General features: G+C 38.9%; 1 protein-coding gene across 1 annotated transcript in view; it reads left to right on the top strand.

The window, feature by feature from the left end:
* COL25A1 (collagen type XXV alpha 1 chain) overlaps positions 1 to 21,394 on the top strand; it is a 502,347-nt gene that overhangs the window by 291,297 nt on the left and 189,656 nt on the right. The window contains exon 5 of the mRNA XM_070433581.1: positions 20,929 to 20,946. Coding sequence (XP_070289682.1) covers positions 20,929 to 20,946 — 18 coding nt within the window. The remainder of the gene's footprint in view (positions 1 to 20,928; positions 20,947 to 21,394) is intronic.

The raw sequence follows: 21,394 nt of genomic DNA, 5'->3' as shown, positions 1-21,394 counted from the left end.
AACAACCTAGCAACATAGATTAGTCTCAATGGCACAAAACCATCATGGTGATGTTTTCAAATAAGAACCTCTTTGAGCTGCACTTTTCAGATCCCTGTCGAACATGCTCAGGTATACTCTCACGCTTGTCTTTTATTGCTGTCTTCTCCCCTCTCTGAAAATACTCCCTCCTCCAACTCGTTTCTTGAATCAGCTTTCATATTCCATGTGCTTAGTCATATAACTTTGGCTATGAAGTGTAAATACACATTTTCCACTTGAATTAATAGCATCCTTGCTATTAATTACACAGTGCATTTAATTGGAAGTTAGAGATCAAAGCCATTTTATCTAGATCATTTGATGTTATGACCTGTGAAGTAGGTAGGGCTGGTAGTATTGCTCTGTTTCACTCACCAGCTCTAAATGGGGCTCAGAGAAGTAGAGTCACATGCTTGGGGCATGTGGCTCATAAGTGCATGTGGGCAGCACTAAGCTCTAGAATGCTTCTATTTGATCTTTCTGTAGCAAATAAACACAGACCTGCAAACTTTTGAGAGAAAGAAGCAGCAAGAGTCTCTCTCCTACTTGCCACAATTGAGTTGAATCACACTTGAGGAAAAATTTGGACCTATGTAGAAGAAAGCATTTAGCCCAGCCAGCATGGCTCAGTGGTTGAGCGTCAACCTATGAACCAGGAGATCATGGTTTGATTCCCCATTAGGGCACATGCCTGGGTTGTGGGCTTGGTTCCCAGTGTGGGACCTGCAGGAGGCAGCCAGTCAGTGATTCTCTCTCATCATAGATGTTTCTATCTCCCTCTCTCCCTTTTCCTTCCTCTATGAAATCAATAAAAATATGTTAAGAAACAAAAGAAAGCATTTAGTGATAGCATGTCTACTCCCAGAACCCGCATCTAGATTCAGGAAAAGGACAAAAGTGGAGCAGCAGGAGATGGGCAGGGACTAAGATGAGCATGAGTCTGGAGTTCCAAGGGCTGCAGACCAGAGAGGCCAGGGGCTTGCTCTTCCTAATGGCAGCCCCATCGTACTCTCCCTTCCTCCTAGTTTTTGATCTGTCACATCCTACAGTGTTCTGTGAAGGAGAGTCGAGATAGGAAAACTAGGGCATCTATACAAAGTGGCTGAATCACCACTTCCTTCTATTAATAAACAAATGAAACCCATATTTGTGTAGCTAACCCACAGAAAAAGAAGGAGAATGTTTGGCAGGCACAGTAGAAACCCAATCTGGAAACTGCAAATTTAAAAACAATTACTTTAAATTTCATATCACAAACTTCCTTTCCGAGGCTTCCGTTAGCTACATCGATGTTAGGATATTCTTCTGGGAGTATAAATATAAGCACTCCCGGGCTGTGTGCTGCCCAGAGCCACAGGGTTTATAGGACACATGAAAGCATACTTTAGTCCTGTACTGCAGACACGGTCTTTTGTTCTGATATATAATTTCATCCAACAGTAATAGACACACATACTTTGTCTCTTGATTTGCAGTTTTGGGAACAATTTCAACTTGTTCCCTTCCAGAGCACATTATTAACAACCCATTGGCATACAGTTTCAGGCTTTTTCACAGGTGAGAGTGAAAATTGAAAGAGTGGATTAGAGAGTTCTCGGCAGGCACCCTGGGTAATTTATTGCCCTTCTGTTATAATGGCTGAATGTATATAACTTTCACCATATGTAGTCTTCCATTTAGGCTTCTAATCAATGGGTAAAGAATAAGAACTGGTTTTTAAAAATCCATCCCTTGGAGTGGAACTAATCAGCTTGTGGTTTCCTTTCAGGTACTCTGACCATTATCCCAATAGGCCCTATATATCCTCAGACAGGAAATGACCTAACGTTCCACTTCCAGTTGTGGGGTTTATTCATGCTCATGCCCCTCCCCTTGCCCACCCAGCCCTCTACTTTGCATATTAAAGTTAAGCCTCTAATCATTGATTCTTCATGTCCATCTGGAAAGTTGATCTGACATTGCAATTACATACAAACTTATGTTGTACATTACATGGCAGGAGTTGAAAAGAAACTGTTTTTGAATTCTTGTATTGTTTACCAGTTTGAAAGATGAGGATTTGTTCCTTTGCCTGACTAAATCCCCTGGGTTTTATTTGTTAAGAAGTTATTTTCCCATAGGCATTAGCTGCCCTGTTTAGAGCGGGGGCGGAGGGGAAATCCCTATTTTATCTTCAGTTTGGTGATGTTAGTAGAGTTTGGGAAGAGAAGCTTTGCAGAGCATAAACAAACTGATGGCAATTTCAGATCATTGGAACATTTTGAACAAAATGAAAAGAAAAATTGCTTGACCTTGTATCAAATATCCTAATTTGTAAGAAACGCACTACAGAAATTGCATAGTCCCTATAATATGAAGTTTCCTATGTGCGTATAAATAATCAAAACCACCAGGCAAATGACTTTGGATTGGGAAACCTCCTCCTATTCATCATTGTGAGGAGGGGAAGCTTTTACTTTGTCATTAGAAGTATCATTAAAGAGTAGGCAGTTTCTTTTATTCCCATTCATGCTTAGAACTTCCCAGTAACTCGAATAACTCAAGCACCTCAATCATTCTCCAGGTGTGTGTTCTGTTAAAAATAAATCAAGTAGAAAGCTTTCACTTCTGTAAATTATTACTGAAAATTGACCTGTCTTCTCTCGCTGTGGTAGTAGCAACTCAGTCGATTAACCTAAAGTACAGAGATTAACACAATGGGACCTACATTAGTGCTTTCCGTGATTTATAATACCCTTATCATATTGTCAGTGTTAGACTCCATGCACAATGCAAGCTTTCCTTTTGGGAAGAGTTTTGGTAACAAAGGGGATGCTTTGTATTAGAATATTTTTTGTTTGGGGCCTGGAAGTCAGCCTCACTTCAGGTGTGAAGTGTTTCCTTTCTACATCATGCTTTGGCTCCCTGACTGTAGCTACAGCGGGTGACTTACTATTAAAATCAATATGATAAGTCTCTTACAGACAGACATCTCTTGTTACATATTTGTGCTCCGTCTTGAAATACATTAGGATACCCAGAATGGTATCTCAATAATATCCTTAAACTATAGATCTTCAAAATTCTTACTTTTAAACTATAACCAAAATTGGGTAAATATTATTTGGCCTTATCCATTAAAGGCATCATATGAAGCCCAGTAATATAAATGTATATAATTATATAAAACTAGCACCTTTTCTAATACCCCAATATATATGTTATGTGATATTAAGTTTTACTATTTGGCATTTAAAGGCTTTCAATTTCTTTTGTACAAGATATTGACCAAGTTATTGACTTCTCAGTCAGGTTGTCTTGTAGCTCAAATTTTCCTGCTAAGTAGAAAACAAAGGTATTTTTTAGAAGAAAGATCATTTCCTGAGATTTTTATCTTCAAATCATGAAAAGCTTAGAGTATGTGAAATTCTACAAATATAGAATTTTAGTTGGTGGGAACATCGGAGATTGAGTCCAAGTTTTCTCTTCATTTTTTTTAAATTAATGAACCCAAAGTGGAGCCCAAACAGGAGCTTGAAGGAAGACACTGTCACACTGACATAGAACTATTCTGCAGTGATGAAAATGGACACATGAATCATGGTAGATTGTATATTTTATGTAGATTAATTTATTTCTAAGGGAATATTTTTAAATGCTTCATATTTTAAAATGTTCAATTCATCGAAGTCATCATGTCACATCTGTTACAAAGATTCATCTCTTGCTGAACCATAGCCAACAAATTTTCCAGAAATGACATTTTTTACAGTTTATTGTGTTCTCGTCATCATGGCATAAACCACATCAAGTGTATTACTTGAGTGATGCTCCAGAGATGAATTAGCCCTGTGCAGTCTGTTTCTGCACATGGAGTTTGTTTCTTAAGAGAAATAAGAACTTTTAGGTAAAGATGCCTTTCAGGTTTCAATGAGCCATGAAGCCTTATGTTTCTGTTTTTTAGAAACTTCTGTGATTAAGAAATAGAATAACACCATGAAGGAAGTCTATTTCCTATTTTTAAGTAATATTATCCTTTAATTACTTGAGTTAAACTGCAGAAATTAACCTTTAATTGTTTTTGTTTTACCTCAATTTAAATGTAAATAGAGTAAAGAAAAAGTTTTTGGATCAAGTTACTATTGGATCGAATTAAAATGTGTTGACTAGTTTAGCATTGTTTATAAACTTTTATTTTATTGCTCTTTTGGATTAAAATATTATTTGTAGAAGTCAAAGAATAAAACTTCATTATGAAATGATATAAAGTTGAATGTTATGTATGTTTATTGAAAAGGATACTGCCATTAAATATTATAAATGCTAGAAGAAAACTGATTCTACAGCGTTGTTAAATGAGTTTAATATTTCTCATTGTTTACTTACCGTGGGTTCTTTATGAAAGGGAAATGTTGACAAGAAGAACTTAGAATCCTGGGAAATTTCTACAGCAGGAAAAAGCAGGTTTAACTCTATTCTCTAGGATCACAAAGCAAAGAGGTTTCAAATTTATTGTTTCCTTCAAAAATTTGAAAATCTGAATCAGGTTTGGTTGAGTTGACCTCTCCCTTCTGAATGGGACTACCTTTTGCAGCTCCTGCCTACAATCTCAACATGACTGGACAAATAGGGGGACAGTTTCCATTGCACTACAGATTGTTCATGTGGGAATATACACAGAGCTACAGGTACGAGGAACTACACTAGCCCTGCCCTCTGACATCGCTGCAAAATCCTCCCTCTACTTCATGGCAGAACCAGGTCCCTTGACTTCCTTTGTGAATAAGGACAGTACTACAGAACTCTCGTGTCCTAGTTCATGCTTCACACAACTATCCATTCTGTGTGTGCATGTGTGTGTGTGTGCGCATGTGCCTGTGTGTGAGCTGACCTGAAACTTCTCCCTGAACTTTCCTTTCAATGAGAAAAAAAATAAATGACTGAAGTTTGTACTTTGTCAAAAGCTTTGAAAAGATTGTTTTAGCAGACTTTATTCCTGGAGGTTTGTATTGCTTTTCCACCCCTTTAGGAAGGACCTGGTGGGCTAACCTAATTCATTTCATGCACCCCAATTATTAATACAATTGTGTGTACCTTGGCCTACTTCCTTTCATTTATGCAATTTCAGGGATGGTCAGTCAGCCATGCTACAGGCAGCACATAGAACCACTCATGCATGGGAGCATGTGCTTTATTCTCTCCCCAGTAGGCTCCAGGCATGCTGTGGCTACAGCCCCTGGAACACTGTTTTTTATCCCTCGGCAATTATTTCGAATCATTCAGAAAGAACCTGCTGAGCCTCATCAATAGAGGTAATTTAGCCAGTGTCTCTAAAATGCTAAGTTATATTTCCTGTCTCAAGTGAGAACACTTATAGTACAGAAGAAATGAAGTGTACTCAATACCCTTTTGAAGAATTACATTACAGTATCTAATTTAGTCCCAGCATTATTAACTGTATTACATTATCTGTTAAAATAAAGGTGGCTTTTTTGACATTTATTTGTCTTTTAATACAATCAATTTTATTGCAATGAGAAGAGAGAACTATAACTAGTTTTCACAATGTGAGCCTTTGTCAGAGGGCTCTCCCAGTTGCTGGGGAAGAAAAAGCCCGATAAAGTATGGGAATCTGAGAATGCATTAACTTCTCGGTGTTGTTTGTGACTGCAAATTACACTGTTGAAGGGCCCTTATTTTTCCTTCTTCCTCTAGCACCAACACAGTGCCTGAAACTTGGTAGGTTGATTGAATAAAAATTCATATAAGGATGAATTTTTTAAAAAATATATTTTATTAATTTTTTTACAGAGAGGAAGGGAGAAGGATAGAGCAGTGGTTGGCAAACCACGGCTCGCAAGCCACATGCGGCTCTTTGGCCCCTTGAGTGTGGCTCTTCCACAAAATACCACGTGCAGGCGCGCACGTACAGTGCAATTGAAACTTCATGGCGATTGAAACCTATCTCAATCAGATTGAGGATGTTTTTAGCAAAGGCCAGCTTAGGAGTACCCTAATTAAGTTAATAACAATGTACCTACCTATATAGTTTAGGTTTAAAAATTTTGGCTCTCAAAAGAAATTTCAGTTGTTGTACTGTTGATATTTGGCTCTGTTGACTAATGAGTTTGCCGACCACTGGGATAGAGTGTTAGAAACATGGATGAGAGACATCGATCAGCTGCCTCCTGCACGCCCCCCACTGGGGATGTGCCCGCAACCAAGGTACATGCCCTTGACTGGAATTGAACCTGGGACCCTTCAGTCCGCAGGCCGACGCTCTATCCACTGAACCAAACCGGTCAGGGCTGAATTTTTTTAATTAAATATTTATTGTATGCCTTTTACTGTTCAAGGTGCAGTATAGCAAAATAGTTAAAAAGCGTAGGCTCTGAAATCTGACAGACCTGATTTTATATCTCCGCATTTCCACTTACTAGTTGTGTGCTACTGGGCAAGTCACCCAACCTCTCTCTGCCTGTTTCCACGACTGTAAAACAGGCTAATCATGGTACCTGTAGTGTCCACAAAACAAACAGCACCGTACCTGGCATATTGTAACGCTGCCATTTAAGTGTTAGCTGTCCAAGGAGCATACCATTTAATAGGAGAGATAAGATATCAGTAGCTATGATTTTAGGCAGAATGCAATGTCATCAAATAATTAAAACAACAATCTGTGGATATTCAGGGGAAATCAAGTTCCCATATGCTGTATGAAAGCAGGCAAATCTTTGTGGAAGAGGTGGAAGCCCTGAAGCTTGGATGGGACTTTGTCTAGAGCAGTGATGGCGAACCTTTTGAGCTCGGCGTGTCAGCATTTTGAAAAACCCTAACTTAACTCTGGTGCCGTGTCACATATAGAATTTTTTTGATATTTGCAACCATAGTAAAGCAAAGATTTATATTTTTGATATTTATTTTATGTATTTAAATGCCATTTAGCAAAGAAAAATCAACCAAAAAAATGAGTTCACGTGTCACCTCTGACACGCGTGTCATAGGTTCGCCATCACTGGTCTAGAGAAATGGACGCTTAAGCAGGAACAAGGCTGTGCTGGGGGTCGGGAGCCTGAAGCAATTGGAGGGAGGTCACAAGGGCTCTTAGTTTTATTGATCTTTTCTAGTCTTTTTAAATTTCTATTTGTTTATTTCTGCTCTGATTTTAACTATTTTCTTCTTTCTGTTTACTTTGTGTTCTGTTTGTTCTTATTTTTTCAGGTTCCTTTAGGTGTAGAGTTAAATTGTTTATTTGGGATTTTTCTTGATTCTTGAGGTTGGCCTATATAGCTATATACTTCTTTCTTAGGACTCTTTGTGGTCCTTATTTAAATTTCATTTTTAAATGCTCTTGAATCTTGAACTAACTCGAAGTTGTTGTTTTTAACTCTTTTCAGCTTCACTTTCCTTTTGGGGACACTCTTCTTCTCTTGTTTATATTTCTCTCCCCAAGGGGTCTTAACCTGGAGTGAACGATTCACTAGAGAATCTAGGGATAGATTTCAAGATTTATGTTTGTGTGGGTGTGTCTGTGCATGTGTGTGTGTCTGTGCAGCTATAGCTTTTATCTAATTTAAAAGAGTGTTAAGAATCACTCCTATTTAATTCCCTTGGGTATTCTATCCTAAGCCTATGGCTTCAGCCACCAGCATGAAGCAAGTGAGAGCACAAAAGGGGTCAAGTCAAATCCATGTTCATATTCTAGCTTTCCCTTTTAGAAGCTGTGTGTCTCTGGGAACATTACCTTGGCTCTCTGAAACTTGGTTTATTCAACTACAAAATGGTGGAAATGACCCCTAATTTACAGATGTATTGTAATAGAGATGTCATTTGTAAAGCTCTTGGTGACTTGTGGTAGTCAGTAAGTGGCAGTTTTTATTTTCACTTATTTTAAAAATTATTTTAAAATTAAATCTATTGGGGTGACATTGGTTAATAAGATTATATAGGTTTCAAGGGTACAATTCTATGATACATCATCTGTATATTGTATTGTGTGCCCACCCCAATGCAGTCCCAGACATCTTGGTCACTAAAGAACATCAGCTTATTAGCTTGAAGAACCACTCCCTCCCCAATTTTAAAATAGGTTTTCATTTTTTGGAGTTCTCTATCACTCCAGCAATAAGCAGTATGTGACTCGTGCATTATGAATTTATTGACTCTGCTGGCACACTTTTATTAATGCAAAATATGTGGGACAGACAAGTGTAGAGAGAAGTCAGTCCATCTTTTTGCACAATATAAAAAATTAAAATATAAACTTAATGTTTCTATTAAATGTTTATAAATTGGCTTCCAATATTTATCTGGAGCAATAAAATAGCACACTTTTAAAGATGTTAATAAACATGGCATAAACCAAATTATTTATTACTAGAGGCCTGGTGCATGAAATTCGTGCATGAGGGGGGTCCCCTAAGCTCAGCCTGCACCCTCTCCAATCTGGGACCCCTTGGACATCTCTCTCACAATCTGGGACTGCTGGCTCCTAACCGCTTATCTGCCTGCCTGCCTGATTGGCCCTAACTGACCCTCCTGCCAGCCTGATCACTCCTAACTGCCTCTGCCTGCCTGCCTGATCGCCCCTAACTGCCCCCCTGCCAACCTGGTTACCCCCAACTGTCCCCCCCTGCCAGCCTGGTTGCCCCCAACTGCCTCCCCCTGCCGGCCTGGTCACCCCTCATGGCCACCTCTCCGGCCTGGTCACCGCATGCAGCCTGCTGTTCAGTCATTTGGTCGTCCCTCACTAACCCCCCTGCCAGCCTGGTCGCCGCATGCAGCCTGCTGTTTGGTTGTTACTGTGACAGCGTCCTGGATAATTTGCATATTCCTCTATTATTAGTATAGATATACTATGTGATAAAAATTGGCAGGACAGTAAAAATTCTTGTCTCCATTATGAACATCCTTTATAATAAAAGCCTAATATGCTAAGTGTCTGGTCATCCAGTCGTCTGTTCAACCAATCAAAGCGTAATATGCTAATGATATGCATATTATGTGCATTGACCACCAGGGGGGTAGACGCTCCAACCAGCAGGTTAGCTTGCTGCTGGGGTCCAGCCGATCAGGACTGAGCAAGATGAGCCAGACATGCCTTGGAGCCCTCTTGCAGTCTCTCCCCAGCTGGCCAACCTCCTGTGTCCCTCCCTGACCCCAATTGTGCTCTGGTGGGGTCCCTTGGCCTGACCTGCCCCCTCTCACAACTTGGGACCCCTTGGGGGATGTTGGAGAGCTGGTTTCAGTCCGATCCTGCAGGCCAGGCTGAGGGACCCCACTGGTGCATGAATTCATGCACCAGGCCTCTAGTTGAATTATAAGAAAGAAAAGGTTTCATTTTTTTCTATAAACTCTCCAACACTTGTTTTTACTTGTCTTGCTAATAATTGCCATTCTATTAGGTGTGAGTTGGTATCCATTGTGGTTTTGATTTGCATTTTCCTAATAGCTAGTCAAGTTTTTTTTTTTTTTTTTTTTTTTTTTTATTTTCCTCTTAAAGTATTACAAAGGGTATTACATAAGTATCCTTTTTCCCCCCCCGCCCTTGACAAACCACTACCCTCCCTTACCCCCCAGTGTCTTATGTCCATTAGTTATGCTTATATGCATGCATACAAGTCCTTCGGTTGATCTCTTACTCCCCTCCCTCCTGCCCCCCAACTCTCTCTGGCCTTCCCACTGCAGTTTGACAATCAGTTTGAGGCAGCTCTGCCTCTGTATCTATTATTGTTCAAAAGTTTGTAATGGTCTTTATTATCCATGAATGAGTGAGATCATGTGGTATTTTTCCTTCATTGACTGGCTTGTTTCACTTAGCATAATGCTCTCCAGTTCCATCCATGATGTTGCAAATGGTAGGAGTTCCTTCTTTTTAACAGCAGCATAGTATTCCATCGTGTAGATGTACCACAGTTTTCTAATCCATTCATCTACTGATGGGCACTTAGGCTGTTTCCAGATCTTAGCTATGGTGAATTGTGCTGCTATGAACATCTGGGTGCATATATCCTTTCTGATTGGTGTTTCTGGTTTCTTGGGATATATTCCTAGAAGTGGGATCACAGGGTCAAATGGGAGTTCCATTTCCAATTTTTTGAGGAACCTCCATACTGCCTTCCATAGTGGCTGCACCAGTCTGCATTCCCACCAGCAGTGCACAAGTGTTCCTTTTTCTCCACATCCTCTCCAGCACTTGTCGTTTGTTGATTTGTTGATGATGGCCATTCTGACAGGTGTGAGATGGTACCTCATTGTTGTTTTGATTTGCATCTCTCGGATGATTAGTGACTTTGAGCATGTTTTCATATGTCTCTTGGCTTTCTGAATGTCCTCTTTTGAAAGGTGTCTATTTAGATCCTTTGCCCATTTTTTGATTGGATTGTTTATCTTCTTTTTGTTAAGTTGTATGAGTTCCCTATAAATTTTGGAGATTAAGCCCTTATCAGATATGACGTTGGCAAATATGTTTTCCCACGAGGTGGGTTTTCTTGTTGTTTTGTTGATGGTTTCTTTTGCTGTGCAGAAGCTTTTTATTTTGATGTAGTCCCATTTGTTCAGTTTCTCTTTAGTTTCAACTGCCCTAGGAGCTGTATCAGTGAAGAAATTGTTTTGGCATATGTCTGAGATTTTGTTGCCTTTGTATTCTTCTAGAATTTTTATGGTTTCCTGTCGTACATTTAAGTCCTTTATCCATTTTGAGTTTATTCTTGTGTATGGTGTAAGTTGGTGGTCTAGTTTCATTTTCTTGCATATGTCTGTCCAATTTTCCCAACACCATTTATTGAAGAGACTATCTTGGCTCCATTGTATGTTCATGCCTCCTTTGTCAAAAATTAATTGAGCATATTGGTTCGGGCTAATTTCTGGACTCTCTATTCTATTCCACTGATCTATATGTCTGTTCTTGTGCCAGTACCAGGCAGTTTTGAGAACAGTGGCTTTGTAATACAGCTTGATATCTGGCATTGAGATCCCACCTACTTTGTTCTTTCTCAGGATCGTTGCAGCTATTCGGGGTCTTTTTTTATTCCAGATGAATTTTTGGAGAGTTCGTTCTAGATCTTTGAAGAAGGCCATTGGTATTTTAATGGGAAGTGCGTTGAATGTATAGATTGCTTTGGGTAGTATGGACATTTTAATGATGTTGATTCTACCAATCCAAGAACATGGTATGTTCTTCCATCTGTTTATGTCTTCCTCTATCTCTTTTTTCAATGTCCTGTAGTTTTCTGAGTAGAGGTCTTTAACCTCTTTAGTTAAGTTTATTCCTAGGTATCTTAATTTTTTTGGTGCGATGGTAAATGGGATTGTTTTTCTGATCTCCCTTTCTGAAAGTTCACTGTTGGTGTATAGAAATGCCTCAGATTTCTTGGGGTTAATTTTGTATCCTGCTACATTGCCAAATTCATGTATTAAGTCTAGTAGCTTTTGGATGGAGTCTCTAGGGTTTTGTATGTATAATATCATGTCATCTGCAAATAGGGACAGTTTTACTTCCTCTTTTCCAATTTGGATGCCTTTTATTCCTTCTTCTTGCCTAATTGCAATGGCTAATACTTTCAGTACTATGTTGAACAGGAGTGGTGAGAGTGGGCATCCTTGTCTTGTTCCTGTTCTTAGGGGAAATGGTGTTAGTTTTTGTCCATTGAGTATGATGTTGGCTGTGGGCCTGTCATATATGGCTTTTATTATGTTGAGGTATGATCCTTCTATTCCCACCTTTCTGAGAGTTTTTATCAAAAATGGGTGTTGGATTTTGTCGAATGCTTTTTCTGCATCAATTGATATGACCGTGTGGTTTTTTTCTTTCAATTTGTTTATGTGATGTATCACATTTATTGATTTACGGATGTTGTACCATCCTTGCATCTCTGGGATGAATCCTACTTGGTCATGGTGTATGATCCTTCTGATGTACTGCTGGATCCGATTTGCTAAGATTTTGTTGAGGATTTTGGCATCTATGTTCATGAGGGATATTGGCCTGTAATTCTCTTTCATTGTGATGTCTTTACCTGGTTTTGGTATTAGGGTGATGCTGGCTTCATAGAATGTAGCTAGTCAAGTTGACCATCTTTTTATATATTTGTTGACCATTTGTATGTCTTCTTGAGAGAAGTATCTAGGTCTTCTGCCCATTTTTAAAATTCGATTTTTGTTTTGTTTTTTGTTTTTGTTTTATGAATTCATTATATATTTTGGATATTAACCCCTTGTTGGAGGTATTGTTTGAAAATTTCTTCTCCCATTCAGTGGTTGACTTTTTGTTTTGTTGATGGTTTCTTTTGCTGTGCAGACAATTTTCAGTTTGATATAGTCCTATTAATTTATTTTTTTTAATTTCCCTTGTATTTCAAATTCATGAAATCCTCTCTAAGACCAAGATACATAAGTTTAGTACCTATGTTCTCTTCTATGTAATTTATTGTCAGGTCTTATATTTAGGTCTTTGATCCAATTTTATATATGGAGACAAACAGCAGTCTAGTGCTGGTGGGAATGTAACCTGGTATAGCCACTATGGAAAACAGTATGGAAAAAAATAAGAACAGAGTTACCATTTTACCTAGCAACTCCTCTTCTGGTTATGTATCTGAAAAAATTGAAAACATTTATTTGCAAAGATACATTCACTGCTATGTTCATTGCAACATAATTCATGATGGCCAAGACCTGTAAACAACTGAAGTGTTCTTTGATAGATGATTGGATAAAGAAGATGTGGTACTCATGTTTACCCTTATAATGCTGGTTTATATGGCTCTGGCCATAACAGCAAGTCAGAGTGTGGTATCCATGACTATTCCTTTTAGTGTTTATGATGATTTTTTCAGGATTCTTGGTCAGTCTCAAAACTGCTGTGCATTGGCTCTCATGGTTTCAGTACTTTAGCGTTCCTCAATATGGCTTTGCAGCTTTGCAGCATAATGAATTTTGGGACAAAACTTCTGTCTGGGACTCCAATACCTGTAGCTTTGCAATATGTACTGGAGAACAATTCTTTTTTATATATATATTTTTTATTGATGTCAGAGAGGAAGAGAGAAGGAGCAAGAGATAGAAACATCAATGATGAGAAAGAATCATTGATTGGCTGCCTCCTGCATGCCCCACACTGGGGATCGAGCCCACAACCTGGACATGTGCCCTGACTGGGAATCAGATTGTGACCTCCTGGTTCATAAGTTGATGCTCAACCATTGAGCCATACAAGTCAGGCTGGAGAACAATTTTTTATAAACCAGGGCACAAACCTCTCACCTTGGGGGCCTATGGAATAATTACATATCCTTGGCATTTACAACTGTTATTTTCCATACAATTGCCTACCTAACATTGTTATTTCTTTTAAAATTTTCTTAAATTTCTCTCTAATTTATGTGATTTATCTACACATTAAAAAGAGAGCATCTTGCCCTGACCGGTTTGGCTCAGTGGATAGAGCATCAGCCTGCGGACCAAGGGGTCCCGGGTTCGATTCCAGTCAAGGGCATGTGCCTTGGTTCCGGGCATATCCCCAGTGTGGGGTGTGCAGGAGGCAGCTGATCCATGTTTCTCTCTCATAGATGTTTCTAACTCTCTATCCCTCTCCCTTCCTCGCTGTAAAAAATCAATAAAATATATTTTAAAAAAGGGAGAGCGCATCTTAACAGAAAATGATGTGGTTCATATATACTATGGAATATTACTTAGCCATAAGAAAAGATGAAATACTGCCATTTGGGAATACATGGATGGATCCTGAGAATACCATGCTAAGTGAAATAAACCAGACAGAAAAAGTCAAGAACCATATGATTTCACCTATATGTGGGATATAAAACTGAAAGCAACAAATGAACAAACAAGACAAAAAAAACAAAACAAACCCAAAAAACCTCATAGACATGGACAGCACAATGGTGCTTACCAGAGAGATAGGGGAGTGGGTGGGGAAGTAAAAAATAAAGGGGGTCAAATATATGGTGACAAAAGATTTGACTTTGGGTATTAAACACAATATACAGATGATGTATTATAGAATTGTACACTTGAAACCTATATAATTTTATTAATCCCAATACATGTAATTTTTAAAATCTGTGATAAAAGACAAACATGCAAATTGACCGTACCTTTGCTACACTTTAAGCCATGCCCACCAGCCAATCAGAGCATCTATATGCAAATTAACCCAACCAAGATGACGACCAGCAGCCACGGAGCTGGAGCAAGCAGGAGGCTTGGTTGCTCCAGTGATGGAGGAAACCAAGCTTCCTGCCTGCTGCAGCTGGCTCTGAGCTCCATTGAAGGCAACAAAGTTTCAATTATAGAAGATAAATAAACTCCAGATACCTACTTTCAGCCAGCCGTAGCCACAGAGTTGGAGCGAGCAGGAAGCTTGGTTGCTCTAGTGATGGAGGAAGCCAAGCTTCCCGCCTGCCGCAGCCAACTCTGAGCTCAACTGAAGGCAACAAAGTTTCAATTATAGAAGGTAAATAAATCCCAGAATAAAAAAAAAAATAAGAAAAAAAGGAGAGGCTGGGAGCTTCCATCGCCTGGGGGCTTGGCCAGCCTGAAAACCGCCCTCAGCACCTCATCCAGACTGGCCAGGCAACCCAGTGGGGACCCTGTACCCTAACAGGGGTGTGGCCAGCCTGAATACAGCCATCAGCCCCTCACCCAGGCTGGCCAAACCTCCATGGGTTGAGGGTCCCCACTGGGGGGGCTTGACCAGCCTGCAAACAGCCATCAGCCCCTCACCCAGGCTGGCCAGGCACCCCAGCAGGACCCCCACCCTGATCTGGGACACCCTTCAGGGCAAACCAGCCGGCCCCCACCTGTGCACCAGGCCTCTATCCTATATAATAAAAGGGTAATATGCAAACTGACCCTAACAGCAGAACAACTGGGAATGACTAGTCACTATGACACACACTGACCACCAGGGAGCAGATGCGCAATGCGGGAGCTGCCCCCTGGTGGTCAGTGTGCTCCCACAGGGGGAGCTCTGCTCAACCACTAGCCAGGCTGACAGCGGTGGTGGTGGGAGCCTCTCCTGCCTCCTCAGCAGCACTAAGGATGTCCGACTGCAGCTTAGGCCTCCTCCCCGCTGGCAAGTGGACATCCCCCGAGGGCTCCCGGGCTGCCAGAGGGATGTCTGATTGCCAGCTTAAGCCCAATCCCCCGGGGAGAGGACATAAGCCAGCAGGTGGTCATCCCCCGAGGGGTTCCAGTCTGCGAGAGGGCACAGGCCGGGCTGAGGGATCCTCCCGAGTGCACTGGGCCTCTAGTGTGTGTGTGTGTGTGTGTGTGTGTGTGTGTGTGTGTATATATATATGAATAAGTTAGGAAAGAAAAGGTAAATATGGTATTGTGTTAGAAAATATAATATTGTTTTTAATTATTAAAGGAAGAACTTGTTAACCTGTTTAAGTATAAGAGTAAATCTTTAAATACAGTATTTATCTATGAAAGGCAAATATGGAAGAAATAATTCCAAGTTTTGAATCAGTTTTTATATTCTTTACATGAATCCAACAAAACCATCTCCATGTTTGCTCTCGCTCTCTTCCTCTCTCAAATTTTAAAAAAGAAATATCCACCAGCTTGAGACTATAACTCTTTATTTTCCTCTAGTGTAGAATATGGTTTCTTCTTCCCAGAATTAAAACCACTGAGGATTAAGGTTTTTTAAATTCTTAAATTGAAATGCTCTTATCTAAGAAATATTATGTGACTGTGGCTAAAGTAAGAATTATTAATCTCTATCCCGTAGGGTAACACATTAGGCAGTATAAATTATGAATAATGTTTATTTTAGTCAAGCATGTAAGAAACCTTGGAAGCATAGACATTGCAAGACTATGCAGTCTTTGCAAAGCATTTTAAAATTAATTCACACAATCCTTAGTGCTTTACTTCTTCAGTTGCTTTTATCTGTAATATACCACTTGTGTATTAATTTGTTTTTAAATTTATAAGCTTTTTATCTAAATTTGTATTAGTTGAATGGTTTGTTGGTATTGGACATATAGCCTACTTTAAATTGCCATGCTAAATTTTATAGCATTTTATAAGTATTAAACTAATTTGATGTAATAGCCTCTCATTAATTGGATATGGAAGCTTAATCAAACTAGGAAGGGATTTTTCTTCAGGATAGAAGTCTCATGTTATTGTTCTGTGCCATGTGTGAAGGGTCTAATTCATCCTGTGAAGCCCCTGCAGTCTGCCTGACTCAGTTCCCTCTCTATTATCTGAATAATATTCACTGGATGGGGAGATTCTCTCTTTGACATGGATGCATTTATTCTGCAGTGAACAGAAGTTAAGAGACCTCTTTCTGGAATATTGGATTAAGAAATTATGAGATCTAGGTCAAACTGAGACTCTCGAAAGGTTAAGGGATCCCAACCACATGATTCTAGGATAGGATTCCTATTGCTCCTCCAAACCTCCTGCCTGCCACCAGGGCAATGATGTTGCCACTCAGAGTTCCTCTGATGTTGTTCTAAAGCTTTACCTGAATGGCCACTTCAGGTGTTTTCACCTGAGGGAAAAATAAGCTTGACATCCTAGTGTGTGGATTTGAGAACTTTCATGAGAAAATGGAGTTATAATAGTCACTTCCAAATGATCTTTTTGGGCAGTAAAGGTTCCAAAATGCAAAATATGGAAATTATTGTTTTGAAGTATTTTCTTTCAATTCAAGAGAATGAAATAAATCTGAAATGAGGGTATTAAAAATGGTCATCAAACTTGGGTTTTCTAATGAACAGTTTCTAAGTTATTGAAGTAACTGCTTTCTAATTACCTTGAAGCAGAGGTAGCACCTTTTAGAGTTGCATGAGCAGTACTAATATTCTTTCAAGCTTTTGTAAATGAAAGTGGTTTTATTTAAAATTTATCACAGTAAGTTTATGTGAGTCTGTTATCCTAATCAATATTTCAAAATAAGATTGAACTTTAGCCAGGGGGTGTGGCTCAGTGGTTGAGCGTTGATCTATGAACTAGAAGGTCATGGTTCGATTCCTGGTCAGGGTACATGCCCAGGTTGTAGGCTTAATCCCCAGTAGGGGATCTGCAGGAGGCAGCCAATCAATGATTCTCTCTCATCGATGTTTCTACTTCTCTCTCCCTCTCCCTTCCTCTCTGAAATAAATAAAGATATATTTAAAAATTAAAAGTACAATTTTTGTGTGCCTATCTGTGCATGTGGGAATGGAAAAACAGTATTTGTCCCAGCTGAAAAGGGATGCCACAGATTTACCATCCATAAAAGAAAGAAGTATCATGTAGTGCATCTAATTGTCTCAGTCAGAAATCTAAGACTTTGTAGATTTAGGAAGAGTCTTAGCACTTTCTGGCAACCATACTTGTGATAACAGCCCAGCAGAGAATGGTTAATATTGCTCTTTAATGGCCTAATGTAACAGTACATCCTCCAGTGATATGTCATCTCATTATCTTGTTCCATTGTGGTTGACTTGCCTCACAAAACTTTCAGCGTGTTCTGAACACTTTTCGGTCAAGCATCAGCTACTGGCTGATTGTTTCCCACCATACTGTTCTCATTACCACTTTTTATTTATTTTTTATTTTTTTAATTTCTTTTGTGGTTAAGGTATTACAAATGTGTCCTCATCTCCCCATTACCACTTTTTAAAGCCGGCTCCCCTTGATTTTCCTTTTACTTTACCTGGTGCCTTAGCAGTCTTGAGGGCATTACATTGAGCTGTTGACATTCAGTAAATCAGCCCCTGGGAGCATTGGGCATTCTCCATCTTTGCATGTATGTTTGTTCCAAATGTCAATATTTCTGTGATTTAACTATTTCCCTTGGCATGGCTCTTGATTATACTCAATTCCAGTTTTTATTTACAGTAACAGTTTGGTGATTTGTTTGCTAAAAAGGTCCTTTTCAGGAATTTTATTTTTAAAATTCAACTAAGTTGTATTTTGTGAGTTTTCATCATAATTTATAAATTATTCATTTAAAAAGTATTTTAGATGGAAAAAAAGAACTTTCATAGTTGATTATTAGTAATATTCACTACTTATAAATTACAGTAGACTAGAAAAATATCCACTAATGAATGAAAATACTTGTTTTCCTCAGTGAATTACTCAGAAGCAACATGGAAAATTCTGGATATTTCTTTTGGTGATTTGTCATGAGGAAGACAGTACCACCTAATGCCTTCACTCACAGGGTGTTTCTGAGACCAGCTTCACTTTGGGCTCTTTTCTTCTCTCCTGTATGCTCAGCACCCTGCAGGAAACTCTCACTGCCACGCCCACAGATACCTCCCCTCTTTAATGACTCTTTTAGGATTCTAGCTGGCACTGGCCGGGTACCTCAGTTGGTTAAAGTTTCGTCTCATAAGCCAAGGTTGCAGGTTCGATCTCCAGCTAGGGCACATACAAGAATCAATCAATGGATGCATAAATAACAAAAAAACTAATCGATGTTTCTCTCTTTCTCTGTCTCTCTCTCCCTCCCTTCCTCTCTCTCTAAAATCAATACATAAAATAAAAAGAAAATATTCCAGTTGCTAGACTGTTTCTGACAGGTATTCCACTGTGTCTGCTAGTGCACAGCTTGTTACATCACACTGAGTGTAGGCAGTCCTAAAATCTTGGGTAAGATTTATAAGGATTGCATTGTGTAATCCATGTTTTAGGGAGCGTTACCAAATTTGTCATGTTGTGTGCATCGTTTTTCTGGGAAGCTTCTCTACTAACCCACTTCCATCCCTCTTTTTCATGTTCCCCACCCTACAGACGAACATAAACACGTTCACATGCATGCACACCTGAAATTCATTTCACATGTTAGGGCAATCTGAGTTTTCTGTTGCTGTATACTTTCCAATGCTCATTTGGAAAGTGTACAGCAACTTTTTCATTTCACCATCATTTACTATTTATTCTCACTATCACTAATATAAAATGTATAACACAATGTATGTTTATATATAATAACATAAATATATGTACACATGCTAAAATCATTTGTCCAGTGTAATGACACAAATGCCACATTTTAAAAACAGACAGGAAAATTCTCAGTTTTAGGACAAGCAAAAAATTTCAGCAACAATGCTAAAATACATTCTTTTGAAGAAATTCTTTCTGATTTTGGATAGTCCTACATTTGAGTTTTTACCAAAACATACAAGAGATGTAATGTATTCCAAGGTTTTATAAATGTTTACATTTCTGAGTTTGCAGTAGTTTTAAATTTCAGAAAGGTCAGAAGCTTAAAACATCGAGAGGGCAGGTGAGAGTGAGCATGTGTTGCAATTTCACCTATTACATGGATCTGGCAAGATCCATATTTGCGTGTAAGTGGAGAGCCTTGCCTTTGTAGATCTTCCAAGTTGAGAGCCAATGTTAGGGCTGTCAACCAGAACCTTTGCTGACCTGGTTTCTGGACAGGCATCAGTTAGCAGTCTGGTCCTGCCGGTTGGAGGCCTGCATCTGGAGGCAGAGGTTCACCTTGTAGCCGAGGAGTGGATGGGAGGTTTAGAAAGTCCAGTCTCTTGAAGAGTGCTCTAGTGTCATCGTTGATCTGAGCAAGCCTACTTCTTTTTTTCTTAAACTTCCAGACTAAAAGGCAGAATGACCGGGTGGAAAAGTATGAACTTCAGAATCAGATTTGGTTTGAATTTTGCCTCCCCAACTATAGACTGTGTGATTTTTCACTTATTTCTGTGAGTCTCAGTTTCTTCATTTGTAAAATGAAGGGAAGTTTATAAGTAGTAAATGGAATAACAAATCCCAAGTGTCTGGTATTTGGTTAGGAATTAGTGAATATTATTCTCTTTCTCTCTCTACCATTAAAGAGTACAGGAGTGGAGTGAGTAACCTCCACAGCAGCCTGGTTTAGCTCCCCTTCATGGTTTGATTACACAAAACCTGGCCAACCACATTTTCAGACAATGCTTTTGAAAATCATCTGTTCTATTCCCAGTAAGGGAACAAATCATCAAAGAAATTCTAAGCTCAGAGAGGGGCTAAGAGAGAGCAAGTCTTCTCTGGGAATTGTATTAGCACCATGCTTTCCTGAATAATACTCAGTGGCATTTTGCTGATGCAATGAGATTGTACATTATTGATGTATTTTTTAAGATTCCTTAACTCAGTGTGAACTTTTTCTTTCATTTCATCTTACACAAAACCCAACTGGAGATTTTAAGAAGGTGATGTGTAATCAATACTTTCATTCACAGGTGATTTTTCTCTTAGTGACAAGCATATACAATTATGCTACTTTGAAGTTTTTATCAGCTTAAACAAGAAAGTGACATTCCAAATGAATTAGATTGGCCAGAGGTTACATAATATATTGACTATTTGAAGAGTTATGATGTACTTAATTGAGCCAAACCCTTTCCTCCTGTCCTTTCAAAATGCCCATAGGTTGGATTATGCACAATAAGAGAGAAATATTTATTTTTAAAATTGATTAAAATATTATTAAACAATGAGAAATCCAAAGCCTTGATGAGTTCTAAAACTAAGATATCTGCCTCTTTTTTCCTTCACTCTGTGCCATCTCGGAATATGTAGCTCACAGTAATAGTCTGTGCGAGTACACCCTCTTTTTCACTGACCATTCATTATGATCATCTGAGGTAGATTCCCTTTGCCTTCTCCTTCTGCAATTTGATTCTAGAGCATACTAAAACTCTTGAGTCATTTTGGAGTTACATGTAATAGACCATAATAATATCAAGATCTTAGATGATAACATAGAGTAAAAATGTAAACTATAATATGATTTTAAAACCACAAAGTAAAGTTTTGCCAGTAGTTAAGTATTGATTGTTATCTTCAGAAATATTCTGAAAAAAATTTCAGAACTAGTTTGAGTTTTAAGTGAACAATTCACTAAAGAAAACCCATTTGTAACTCTTCCTTTTTCTTTTTCAATTTCAGGGTCAGCCTGGTCCTCAGGTAAGTGAACTCTTTTCTAACAAATTAATTCCAATTTAGGAATTTTCCAGTATAGAGGTTTTTCTGCAATTCTCTTTCAGTGGATATAAAAAGCTGTGAGCCAGTAATCATGACACCACACAGTAGACCAAATATTTCCCAGGAGTAGAGCTTCAGTGGGGCCTCTTCAGGGCTCTATGAGCCACGTCAGCTGTTGGGCCAGATGGCAAGTTAACAATGTACTATCATCTAAAGCAAAACGCTTAACTGATCTGAAACAGAGCCACAGGACTTTAATGTAAGACAGAACGACTTACTAGATGTCGGCTATGAACTGGCTCACATTAGGTACTGATTAATCATGTACTAATAATGTTATTGTAAATCCACAGACTCTGATCATGTAGACTCTCATCCTACCAGCTTCATTTGATTCATTATAGACAGATACTGAATTCATTCCCCACTT

Source organism: Myotis yumanensis, unplaced genomic scaffold, assembly GCF_028538775.1.
Source record: "Myotis yumanensis isolate MYYU_CA2020_CCGP unplaced genomic scaffold, mMyoYum1.0.hap1 SCAF_1, whole genome shotgun sequence".
Classification (NCBI taxonomy): Eukaryota; Metazoa; Chordata; class Mammalia; order Chiroptera; family Vespertilionidae; genus Myotis; species Myotis yumanensis.
Note: the sequence above shows the minus strand (reverse complement) of the source record. Positions and strands in the feature narration are given on the sequence as shown.